Source organism: Thamnophis elegans, chromosome Z, assembly GCF_009769535.1.
Source record: "Thamnophis elegans isolate rThaEle1 chromosome Z, rThaEle1.pri, whole genome shotgun sequence".
NCBI lineage: Eukaryota > Metazoa > Chordata > Lepidosauria > Squamata > Colubridae > Thamnophis > Thamnophis elegans.
Genome location: NC_045558.1, coordinates 110,787,950 through 110,801,694, shown reverse-complemented (window position 1 = coordinate 110,801,694; position 13,745 = coordinate 110,787,950). Strand labels below are relative to the sequence as shown.

At 38.9% G+C, this 13,745-nt stretch overlaps 1 protein-coding gene across 1 annotated transcript; it reads right to left on the bottom strand.

The window, feature by feature from the left end:
• Positions 1-3,638: 3,638 nt before the first annotated feature.
• On the bottom strand, positions 3,639-4,592 carry LOC116521428 (olfactory receptor 6M1-like). The gene has a single exon (XM_032236102.1). The coding sequence runs from the start codon at positions 4,590-4,592 to the stop codon at positions 3,639-3,641; it is 954 nt and encodes a 317-aa protein (XP_032091993.1).
• Positions 4,593-13,745: the final 9,153 nt, after the last annotated feature.

Genomic DNA, 13,745 nt, shown 5'->3' with positions numbered 1-13,745 from the left:
TCGGTCCATTCAGACAACCAATCGCACAACCAAAGCCGATCTTGAACGTGTGTTTGAGTTTTCAATGGTTTGCAAATGACGTGGAATGGCTTCAAACCTTCTCGTTCTCGATATCGGCCGATTGTCCTTTGATCAACTCGTTTTCCACGAATTTGAAGGATTTCTTGGGCCACTTTTCGGTTTCCTTTTCGTTGTTTGCGACTGCCAGTTGCAATGATGGCTTTGCTTTCTTGGGACAGTTGCAGAGGACGCCCTTCTCCAAATTTTGTGAAACATTCTTGGCTGTTTTGTTCCAATTATCAGTAACCCAATCCGGATGACGTTTCAATTTGTTTGCAATCCATTTTCGATTGATAAACGTCGCTCCAGCATCGCGAGCCTCTCGAAAGGCAATGCATTTTATTCTGTCAATGATCCTTTGTTCTTCCAAATCGAATTTTCCAGCCATTCTTAAAGCAAATTTAACATTTAATAGCTCATTCAATTCAGTTTTTTATGGGCTTTAAAATGAAGTGTTGCGGAAGTTGTAAACTGCTGTCGATCTTGCTGTGACCCCCTAGGAAAAGGTTATGCCCCGCCCTGTATAAAGAGGAATAATGTACAGAGGAGCATAATGGTGTACCGTGTTTCCCCGAAAATACGACAGGATCTTATTTTCTTCTTACTTACAAAATATGGCCTTGGGATTATTATAGGGGATGGTTTATTGTTTTGGGGTTGCCGGGCGGCTTCTCCCTTGCGAACTGGCTCCCGAAAAGCCGAGCACAGCCTCAGGGGTGAAGCAGCCATGAGGTGACCAAGCTCACGAGTAACCACCCGGCAAACACCCTCTCCAGCCAGGTAGAGCCCCATTCACTGACCTAGGGGGATACCCCTAAGGCGCCAAGCCATGTGGTGTTCTGCCAGCTCCCCAACTCCCATGGCTTGGCACATTAGGGGTACCCCCCAGGTCAGTGCATAGAGCTTTGCTGGGCTGGAGAGGGGGGTTGTGCAACCACCTGTTCTGCTCCAGCAGGCATGCCTCCTAGCCTCAACATGTCTGGGCCCAGCTCTTCCTGAAGAGCCATCGCTGCACTCTAAGCATAACATCTTCTGTGGTTCCAAACTTGGCTGCCGAGTCTTCCAGCAGTGGCCTCTCTAGAAGTGCACTCTATTGTTGTGGGCTGGCTGCTGGAAGACTCTCTTACAGAGTCTTCGAGCGGCCGCTGCTGGAAGACTTGGCAGCTGAGTTTGGGAGTTTGGAACCAGAGAAGATGTTATGCTTGGAGTGCGACAGTGGCAGCTGCTGCAGGGAGAGCTGGGCAACTCCCCCCTCTGGACAGGCAGAATGCTACTCCCCAACCTAGCAGTATGAGCGTGTTCTTCCCCCTGCAGCTTGGCACCTTCAGGATACCGCTATGTCGGTGAGCGGTGTTCTGCCTGGCCGGAGGCAGGGGGTTGTCCAGGGGGGTTATTTTGGGGGATGGGCTTATATTTTTGCCCACGTGAAAAATGTGGCAAGGCTTTACTTTCAGGACAGGTTGTATTTTCTGGGAAACACGGTAGAGGTGGAGATGCTCACTTCCTGCTTAGAAGGTTAAGAGTTCAGTCCTAGAAAGCAGCAGATGTTTTTCTCATAAGGTGCGAAGAAAAATAATCTATTATGAACTCTGCATTGCACCAGAAAGTGCATCTGGCCAGTAAATGCTCAGGTCCGTCCAGTCATCTACACTCTATCCCAAATTAAAAGATTACAAGGTTGTAGAAAAGGGAGCATAAAATAAATCTGTATGTTTTTTTTTTAAATCTCAGAAATGAAATGTCTTTCTGTCAGAATCAAAGTATTTTAAAAGTGCAATATAGAGCCACATATTATACATACAGGATTAATTTATTTAAAAGAAATACATTTTAATAAAATAGATCAACAATGTTACATTGAATATATACTGTATGTATGTATGTATGTATGTATGTATGTATGTATGTAGGTAGGTAGGTAGGTAGGTAGGTAGGTAGGTAGGTAGGTAGGTAGGTAGGTAGTGTCACAACCCCTGGTATGCCCAAATGCCACAACTGCCTAAGATATAATACATTACAGGTTCTAATCCCATTAAGGGTATGGTTAGCAGATGAGAGCTAAATAACTTGAAATAGATCTATACTAGTCTCCCTTTATTTATTTATCAGCACAAATACAATACACACAGAGACACACACACACAGACACACACACACACACATATATATATATATACATACATACATACCAGGGGTGGGTTTCTCGCCCCGTTCCAACCGGTTCGGTTGGAACGAGGACGGCGGCATCCTTGCGCACGCGCGCGGCGCGCGTGTGCGTACTAGCGTCTGTGCGAGGCTCCAGCTGCTCCTGGAGGATCGCGCAGGCGCTGTATACGTCTTGCGCATGCGTGGAAGCGCAGAATTTGGCAAAACCGGGTAAGGAGCGGGCGCGGGCGGGCGCGGGCGCACGCGGGCGCGCGGGCACGGGGGGGGCTTCGCCATTCCCGGAAGTTACTTACTTCCGGGTTCGGCGACCAACCGGATCGCAGGGACCGCCGCGAACCGGTTGAAACCCACCCCTGATACATACATACATGTATGTATGTATGTATGTATGTATGTATGTATGTAGATGGTATAGTATGTTATTATCTGTGTAGTATAAAATCAAGGAAAGATAAATATGTTTTCACAACTACAAGTCTATATATTTTACATGTTAATTAGTTTATTTTTAATCAATTATTACATTAGAAAATTAGTAAAATGTCAATGTTATTTTTGATATTTGTAAAATGTACTGTATATATTATATATTGTAAAATGTACTGTGCAAGCTTTGTTGTATTACTTAAACTCATTTTTATTTCAGAAAGCTAGTTAATATGAATAAGTGTCATCTCTATTAATTTCCATGAGATTAGATGAAAGTAAAAATTTCAGAAATTGTAGAAATTGTAGAAATGGACAGAATTTGTGAAAGGACTAAATGGTGTTTCAATAGATGCTTTGAAACAATGAAGTTTTGATAAATTTGATTCTTCAAAGAAACTGGTATAGGAATACCACACACTGAGTTTATAAATCCAAAAAACTTCTCTCCTTGATTACATATTTTAAAAGAAACTTCTGTGCAATTATAATATCCCATTTTCAGACAAAACAGCAAACAATATTTGAGTCAACCCCTCTAACACTCTGATGTAAGGGGTCAAAATAGATTACCTTATTTCACTTGAATTAAAGACTTTAGGCATTTAGAATTACATTTGTGAAAGGGCTGTGCAAAGTTTCATAATAGTACCTTACTTTAATAAAATTTTGAAGTAGAAAGCTAAACCAACTCAGCCATCACTGATGCTTTTATCAGCAGTGTTGAGGAACACTGAGGAGCAGTGTTGGTGAATTCAGTTTTCTAGACAGGTTAGAATTAGTCCCAATTCTACTCATGAATCAGAAAGTTTAGGAAAAGAAAATGACTTTTCATCCTTCTGAAAACATATGATATAAAGGAGGAAGACTTCCATGGGGTATATTCTACTGCCAAGTGCTATAATTGATAACAGTCCCTCCTTTGCCACATGTGCAATGGGATGAGATCCCCTCATAATATTAAAATTGTCATTTAAACCATGAATTTAAGAGGAACAAATTGACTTTATTTTGAAAGACATGTTCTTTAGAACATCTCTCAACACTTCTTTCATCTGCTCATTCCTTAGACTGAAAATGAAAGGGTTCAAGAAAGGTGTCAGGATGCCAGAGAAAATGGCTAAGGCTTTGTTTAGGCTCATACTGTCACTTTGAGATGGTCTCACATAAACAAAAATGGAGATTCCATAGCCCATGGACACAATAGTGAAGTGGGAGGCACAGGTACAAAATGCCTTCTTCCTGCCCTCTGCAGATGGAATCTTGACAATGGTGCTAATTATGTAGAAGTAAGATGTAGCAGTGAATGAAAGAGAACCAAGCAGTAGAATCAAAGATACCAGGAAGTCCACCAGCTCAATCATGGTTATATCCTGACAGGCAAGGTGCAACAAGGGGACACTGTAACAGAAAAAGTGATTTATAACATGTCTACAATATGTTAGCCTGGCTTTTAACACAGTAGACAAGAATACTGAGAAGAATCCACCAATCCAAGATCCAATCACTATATTAACACAAACTTTCCCAGTCACCAGAATGGAATATCTAAGGGGATAGCAGATGGCCATGTAGCGGTCAAAGGACATGGCAGCAAAAAGGATGAACTCTGTAGAACCCATGAAAAAATAGAAATATGATTGAGTGAAACAGTCAGCAAAGTAAATGTTTTTTCTTTCAGACAGAAGATTAGCCAACATTTTAGGCATCACAGATGTCGTCATGAATATCTCAATGGCAGATAGATTGCTGAGGAAGAAATACATTGGGGTTTGTAGACGGTGATCAATGCAAATCAGTGCAATTATGAGTGTATTCCCGAGCACTGTCACTAGATAAATAAGGAGGAAAATCATGAAGAGGATGATTTCCAAATTTGGTTCAAAGATAAATCCAAGCAAAAAGATTTCTCTGACAATGGTCACATTCTGTACTCCCATGGTACAGTTCCTAAAGGAAACAAAGAATGAACATTTTGAAAAAGAAAGCATTCAGAAAATCTATCAGGATGTCAGAGAAAATATTAATTGTTTGATTATGGTCATCCTGCCACCATGAATTGATCACAATGTGAAATGTGATAAAGGTGGATTGTTAATGCATTATTAATAAATGTTACATCTTTTTCTTTAAAAAGATTTACAATCTCGATTGGTTTATATTTGTAATAGAGTTTCAAATAAAAATTCATTTATAAATTTCAGAAATGTATCAGTATTAAAACAATTTGATTCCAAGTCACTTGAATTAAAATATTTGGAGAATAAATGGATTATAATAATGTGAATATGGAATTATTCATGCAATGATTTGAAGTAATGTTGTATTAGTTCCTTATCAGAAATTGGCAGTAAGTATTTTCTAGAAGATTATATAGCCAGGAAATCAGTTCAAAATATTATTTCAATTAAGCTTTTAACTTCTGTCATATTTCCTAAATGACAATCTGGAAATCTGACAAAATCCGATTAAATCTGGAAATCTGACAAAATCTGATTAAATCTGGAAATCTGACAAAATCCGATTAAAATAATTGCCATAAATTTTATTGACAATTTAATGGTCCACCAGAAAAAAACAAAACCCAACAGATTTACCTTTATTATAAAGGACCTCTTTTTGAGATGACAGAGGCAGGCAGACAGACCCTTGGAAAGTTGAGAGTTCAATCTTAGGTAGTGGCAAATTGTTCCAACATTATAAACTGTATTAAAACAAAATGCTTTAACTTCCTGTCCAAAACATCTGAGAAAACAGCTGAGGTTTTATTGTCTACCAAAAGGATAACTTCCTAAAGAACTAATTTTGTTTCCAAATATTTAATTATCTTCCATACATAAAGAGAACCAAGCTAATAGAAGTTAATAATTAATACTTTAGCTATGTAATTTAAGGAATGAAGAGAATAGCAAACTTCTAAAAAATAATGCACGCTTAGTATTACCTGATGTACAGCCAACAAGACCTTTCATAGAGTTGGATACAATATTGTATGACAAATTATTTTGTTCATAAATTATACATCTCTATCCTTCCATAGGAAGCTTCAGTTTCCAAAGAATTTTAACTCTAGAGTAAATAGAACTAAAAGATCATTAAGACAATGCTTTCATTAATCTTATTCACAATAAAAGAATACAGTACTCAGCTTAATAAATAATTGGGGGATTGTTCCACTCCTTTTTTTGAAATGTGACTCTATAGAGAATGGCTGTGGTAGGAGAGAGGTCAGTCCTCTGGAGGCTTCATTATGGAGTGTCTTAGACTTCAGTTCTTCCCACTATTCTTTCCTCTAAATTGCTCAACATTTATATGAAACTGTTGGGAGAGGCTGTCTATCAGTTCAGGGTAAAAATATAATCAATATGGTATGATACCAAGTTATTCATTTCTACCAGCAGCCATTGGAGATGTAATGGAAAGTCATATGTAGGGAGGCTGCAGTTGAGTGTTTGGGAGGGTATGTATGTAGATGCAGACAGTTTTAAGCAGTCCCAAATCCCTTAGAATAACTTTAGGCAGTCTCAATAAATAAACTCCTGGCAGCTGGCAGAAACATTGTCAGGGCATAATCCAGTGTTCATAGTGTTGTTGGTAAGTCATGGAATAACAGAGTTGGAAGGGATCTTGGAAGTAATCTAGTCCAAGGTGTAATAGCCAGAGATTTGGCAACAGAGTGGTTGTTCCCAATGAAGGAAGCCAGATTAGCAATTGTTCCTGAATAGAATTTAGGCTGGTGAAGATAATCAAAGCTGGAATGCTCCTGAAGTGCAAGAAGATGTGCTGAGCCTATTACTCTGTTCCCCAGTGTACATGATACACTTTGGGTCTTTGTGGTCTTTCCAACTCAAATTCCTTATGCTCTGAGAATTGAAGCAATTGCTCCTGGTGGTTGTCAGTAGATAGATCTCAGTTTAGTGAGTGCTTAGAATGTCCTTGGGTTGAGATTGAACTGGATCTCTTTGGAGCAGGTTCTTACCTCAGACTTTTCTTTTTCTTTTTCTTTTTTTTGAAAAAGATTTTTATTTCCATTTTTTTTTTTCATTTTCATACACTCACATATATACTGTGCATAGCCGGGGCCATACAACATTAAACAATAATCACAGCAATTCCTCTTGTCAACAATACCCAAAAAAATAGAAACCCAATATACCTCTTCCACTCTCCATACACCTCTTTCTTCCACCCCCCTCCAACTTTCTATCTTCCCTCTATCATCCCCCTCTACCCTACTTCCCCTCCCCCTCTGCCACTCCTCTCTCCCGATCCACTCCCTCCCTTCCTTCTCACACTCCCTCCCATCCTCTCTCCCGCCCTCTCTACCCATATTTCTTCTATCCCACTCCTCCTCCCCTTGGTGTATTTCCACTATATGTCAATGTACTTAACTTACCCTATTTTTACAGAGAAATTAAAGAAAAACAGTATACATGTGAAGTCGCATAACATTGAAATCTAATACATCGTATCTGACCTAGTATATATCCCTCCCTCCCACCGCCCTCCCCCCAACACCCCACCTCCCTCCCCCCCGACTTCCCAGAGCCCATACACGGTATAGATTTTTAACAAACACAGTCTAAAATATATTGAGAAAAAAGAAATAAAAAAGGGTTAATAACATCTCTACATTGATCTTAGCTTCTTCTTGCTACGCTAACTTTGAACAGTTTTCTGTGTCAGAATTTATAATTCAATCTAACCAAAACAAACTGATTGTTATTTCAGAAACTAACTGATTCCTGAATTGTGCCATCTTTGATTCTTGATAGGATTCTGCTCCTTCTGGACACATTTATCCACTGAAAGACAAGCAGAAACTATGATCAGGAGAAATTTTTTCTCAGCTGATGTGCCAGTTTCAACTGTATTTGAAACACAATTTACTAAAGATGCTCATACTCATACTTTTTTTTATTAGATTGCTGTAATTTACTGAAATTAGACTGCCCTAAAGACAGTAGTGTATATGTTTAGTGGTTGTATTTGTTATTATTATGTTACACCTATGCTGCATAAGGTACACTATCTATCATTACATTCCTGAGCACACTTCAAAATGCTGATAGCTGCTTAATGTACAAAGCCCTATGTGGGTAGGGCTTGGATTTCTTAGATATTGCCTTTCCCCAAAAGTTTCCTTCTCAAGAATTAGGGAGGATTGGCTGAGGGTCCCCACTTAGCATGAATCTTCTCTATATCAGGCCGCTTATCTAGAACAGCTTGCCTGTTCTAGATAAAGAGCTTACTTTCATGGCCTTCTGGAAGCTGGTGAAAAACGTGGCTTTTCCATGAGGATTGATCTTTGTTTGTTTGTTTGAATATACAAGACTGCCCTTTTGCAAAATCTACTCTGTATAAATGATGCCACTTCTTAATTTCACAATGTTTAGTAATATATTTTGATCATAATTTTTATTTATATCTTTATTTGCTTTTCATAAGCTTCCTATAATCCAGTTCCATATGGTCAGACACTTTCAGGTAAAATACATAGAACAAAATAATCTATTTTGGAATAGCCTGAACAGAGAAAGAAGACACACTATAGAAAGAGATATAGAAAAAAAAACTTGTATATTAGGGAAATGTTCATACAAAATATGGAGATTTAATGTAAAGGGATCTGAAAAGGGAATATATACAACATTTACATGGGCATAGACTAAGATTCTATTATAACTGCTTTCCTAGAATGATTATTTAGGTTTTCAATAATAGAACACAAATAAGCTTCATTTCAAAACTGCCATGCTTCTGAATTCTCAGAATTATCCCATAGGGAGACACATTTTCTCTTAATAGTATATATTAAACTATATAAATTTTAGCAAAGCTTTATTGTCAAGAGGTAAATTAATATATTTCCTTTGGGAGTCACTAAATCAGAGAATATGCTGTACATTTCTTTTCTCTGGAATCAAGATTGCTAGATTTTATTTTTATGTTTGTTTGACACAACTGGGGATATTGCAAGGACTACTACTTTTTTGCTTTTCATTCATTAGAAATTAGATTAAAATAGGTTTAGGAAATAACTTGTGAAATGCCAAAGAATATAATTAAAGAATCTATAATTGTTCCATTAATTAGAACACAGACATTTTTTAAACGTTTTGCTGCTAATGAACTTTAATGCTTTTGAGATATCTCTGGGAAGTCTTTTGGTCATAAAATGAAGCAAATAATTTCAGTGTAATTAATCATCCTGAAAATTCTTTTTTTTTCTGTTGTAAATGTGTTTTTATTTTCCATTTTCATTTCGTACAGTCACATAAAATTCTTTAAGTCTAAATTTATGATGAGGAAAAAGGCCATTATTTCAAAAATCTAATAATGTGTTCATATATCCCTCCAAAATTATATGATCTGAGGATAAATCTATTACTTCTAAAGTAATTTATAGAATAACACAATAAGTTTACAATATATTTTAATGTTCATTCTTGTTTGTACAAGATACACATAATTTTAATTATCAACATAATATAACAAAACATGTTTCTTTTCCCTTTCCTTTCCTTAATTTAAATTAACTTATCTTATCCAAAATATGAAACACATATCTTGAGAAATTGAATCAACAAACTTTTGTTTAATTAGGCTTAATGTACACTCAAAGAAAGGCAATAATTGGAAACAGAAATTTGCAAGTTAAGAGTTATTGTATAAGTAATGTTACATTGTATATGCAATGTTCAATGTTCAAACATGTTTTTTTAATGAAATTTACACCGTTGGCTGTTTGGGAGGGATACAAGGTCATTACTATATGGAATGCAATGTTTTGGACTAACTGCTTCTTCTAAAATGTCTGCAAAGTAACTCTTTTATTATTTGTTTGTTTATTCTCAACGTTCATCCATCTCTTAAACATGACTGTTATGGTGTACTATTAAAATAAATGTCTCATAGAACAAACTGCAACAGTCCAGGGTATGAGTAACTAGCAGCAGTGTTTTCCAGTCCAGGAATGGCAACAGCTAGTACATCAGAAGTAACTGTACAGAGTTCTTCCTGTCAATGATTTTTACCAACAGAAACCATAAATTTGAGAGGATCTCCAGACTATGGACTTCTTATACACAGCTACAACTCCCTCTCTTGCAGACTTGTCTGCACAACATTGCTAAAACCAAAATAACTTTATGTGGTGATCAGACCCCATGAATGTGGGTGAATATTAAAATCATTTTATGATTCTTATTCAACATATAGGAAGCCCCCCCTCCCCCAAGAAGAATGAAATATTTTGAGAAATATTAAAAAAGCAGGATAAAATATTTCCTCTACATGAGAAATAAAAAATCTTAAGGGAGACAGAAACCAGCCCCAGTTTCTATGCCCCAAGCAGAAAATGAGGAGGTCAGCTTTTAGAAATGCAGATTTGGTAATTTAATTCAGAAAGACTTGGTCAAGACAGAAACTCAGATATGCAACAAACAAAAGATTGACAAAATTAGCTCAGACAAACACCTGGGATTTGCATTTTCTCTTTTGCCTATAGAGCCAGCTATGACCTCTACATAACCCATACATGACCTCCAAAGGAATCTGACAACAGCCAATAGAATATTAAAGGACATGTTCTTGGACAGGAACAGGAAGCTTACATACAAAGCCCAAATAGGGTATAAAAACCCATCCACTCTCCACTCCATTTTGTCAGCTGCCCAGAAGCACATGTGGTTGGTGGTTCTTCATCAATAAAGAGAACCTTTCTTTCTAATCAGTCTCCAGCTTTCATTTTATCTTTCTTACATAAACACACACTCACTTATCAATTAGGTCAAAAATTTATCTGAAACGTCTAACTTCCTTTTGACCTCATAGAAAAAGTATATTAGGAAGCTAAATAATCAGAAATGATTGGATCTTCTGCCTGAACAACCACCTGGTTCCCTTTATATGAACATGCATCTTCCCTTTGACAGTCCATGCTTAGGGAAGAAAAGTTCTTAAAAAGTATGTAGGGACTGATAATGTTACCTAATTTGGATAATAAATGTCTGCAAGAAAAATAGCCAAGATCAGAGACCATCAAGAACTCCTTAGCTATCTATCCTAGATCCACAGCTATCGTTTGACCACCACCTGACGGCTGTGACTAGGGGGGCATTCGCCCAGGTTCGCCTGGTGCGCCAGTTGCGACCCTACCTGAATCGGGAGGCACTCACAACAGTCACTCGGGCCCTTGTGACCTCTAGGCTGGAATACTGCAATGTGCTCTACATGGGGCTGCCCTTGAAGAGCATCCGGCGACTTCAGCTAGTACAGAACGCGGCCGCGCGAGTGATTGTGGGTGCACCGCGGTTCACCCACATAACACCTATCCTCCGCGAGCTGCGCTGGCTACCTGTCGATCTCCGGATGCGCTTCAAGGTGTTACTAGTCACTCATAAAGCCCTGCATGGTAGTGGACCTGGATACTTGAGAGACCGCCTCCTGCCAATCACCTCCCTGCGACCAATCAGATCACACAGATTGGGCCTCCTCCGTATTCCATCAGCCAGCCAGTGCCGGCTGGCAACTACAAGGAGGAGAGCCTTCTCAGTAGTTGCCCCGACCCTTTGGAATGAACTCCCCGTGGAGATTCGTACCCTCACCACCGTCCAGGCCTTCCGCACAGCCCTCAAGAACTGGCTAGCCCGTCAGGCCTGGGGACAAGGATAGTTGCCCCTCCCGAATGATGAATGTATGTTGCTTATTACTTTTATTATATGTGTCTATGTTACTGTTTGTACTTCCCCTCCCTGATTTTATGTGAGCCGCCCTGAGTCCCCTCAGGGAAAAGGGCGGCCTACAAATGTTAATAAAATCACTAAAAATATATATATATTTTGAAATGCTGTAAGTGGGCAAAAGAAAAGTTATCATTTATTCATCACTAGCTGATAACCCAGCATTGCCCAGATATTTACAGACATTGAAGCATTTGTCTGACAGGGAGCCATTGAGAGGGCTCTTCTTCCCCCTACTTGTGTTTGTGTGTGTATATATTTTTTTTTGTTTTCGTAGATTTTCATGGGTAAAAGTATGCAGGTCTTGAAGTATTCGGGTCTTTTCCCATGTAAGATTGAGAGTATCTTGGCGACGTTTTGACAAAGTCACACTCGTCATCTTCAGGCTGGTGCTTTTGGCTTCGTGCTTGTGTGAGCAAAGCATGATCGGAGCTTCAGTTTTTCTATAAATTCATGTATTGGGTGGTGTAGGGTGTGTGTGGAGTGCTGGCTTTGTTGTTGTAAGTGGATTGATTGGCTGTGTTGTAACATCTTGATTAGTTGATGGAGTTGATGGTTGCAGATTAGACGGCTGTTTTGTAACATCCTGTGTGGCTGAGGTACTGGCTGTGTGCCTATTGTTCTTTTATGTTTTTAACAGCCTGGTTAATGGGCTGTGTGATGACATCCTAAACTCTATTGTAGGGCTATCCTGAGTCCTGTGCTGCAACTTCCTGGGGGGTTGGCTGCATTGTAATATCCTAAGTCTTTGTGCTGTAACCTCCTGAGTTCTGTGATATAATGTCCTGAGCAGATGGCTGTGGTGTAACATCCCAGGCTTTGGTTTGGCTCCAAATTTGTGGTCTGGCCATGTGTTCATGTCATGTATCATTTTGCTTGTGTGAGGGTTGGAGGGGGGGTGCAACAGTTGGTGATGCTGCTATGGTTAGGTTTCTGGATTGTGGTTGCATTTGGTCTATGGGATGGTTTGGGTTTGAGTCTGGTGAGGGTGATTGGTGGTTGCATCTTGTGTTGTCCTGGGTCCGGTGTTGGTTTTCATGGCTGGGACTCATTTGTTGATTAACGCTAGTTTCCAGATGTCTGGTAGGCGGGAGGTATCATCACGTTTATTCCTCTTGTGGGGGTGTTTCTCTATTTAGATGGCTTCCATAATTATTCTCTTGTTGAAGTGTTCAGTTTTGGAGATTAATTTGGTTCTTTCAAAATCAATTTGATGTCCTGTTGATTTAAGGTGCTGGAAGAGGGAGGAAGTTTTTTCTTCTTTTCTGACTGAGTTCTTGTGTTCTGCGATGTGTGTATTTATTCTCCTATTAGTTTGTCCAATGTATGTGGCAGGGCAGATTTTGCATGATATTTCATAGACACCTTGATTTTCTGGCTGGATCTTGTCTTTGGGGTTTCTTAAGATGTTGGCTATTTTTGGTCAGTGTTGAAGGCTGTCTTGATATTGTGTTTGCGCAGAATTTTGCTGATTTTATCTGTGGTGCCTTTGATGTAAGGGAGGAGGGCAATGCCGTTATCCTGTTCTGTGTCTCAGTTTTTGGGGAAAGTCTTCCTTTGGATTAGGTTGGTAATTTTTTTTCTTTGGAATCGTTGGAGATTAATATGTTTGTGAAAGTGTGTAATTCAGTTTTCAGGTGGTCTTTGTCAGCTAGGCGCTTGGTTCTGGAGCTGAGGGTATTGGCTATAGATCTGATCTGTGCAGGGTGGTGATGGGATTGTGTGTTTAAGTAATGGTTGGTGTTTTTTTTCTGGTAGATGCTGTGTCCTAGGACGCCATTGGTTTTTTTGTAGATTAGGATGTCCAGAAAGGGAAGTTGGTTGTTTGATTCTATTTCCATAGTAAATTGTATTTTGGGGTGTAGGCTATTGAGATGTGTGAGGAAGTTGTCCAGTTTTTCTTTCCCATGTGGCCAAATCATGAAAGTGTCATCTAAGCCAGAGTTTGGGTTTGTGTTCAGATTTATCTAAGGCATTAATTTCAAAATGTTCCATGTATAAGTTTGCGATGACGGGTGAGAGGGGTGATCCCATGGGTCCTCCTTCTATCTGTTTCTATCTTTGAACATTATGGATGAAGTATGTGTTGGTTAGGCAGTGGTTGGTCAGATTCAGGATGTGTTTAGGAGGGTTGTGTTTGTTCTGGATAGCTGTCAAGGCTTCTTTTATAGGCACTTGGGTGAAGAAGGATATGACAAGGAAAAAAAATGCCTTCCTTGAGCTGAGCTCACTTCCTGATGATCATAATGATATCGTCCAATATAGGAGGCAATGACAGAGAATTGATTTGTTTTTTGCCCTTTTCACATATATAGATGATAGTTAGAGATGATACAGCTTTGCTGATGG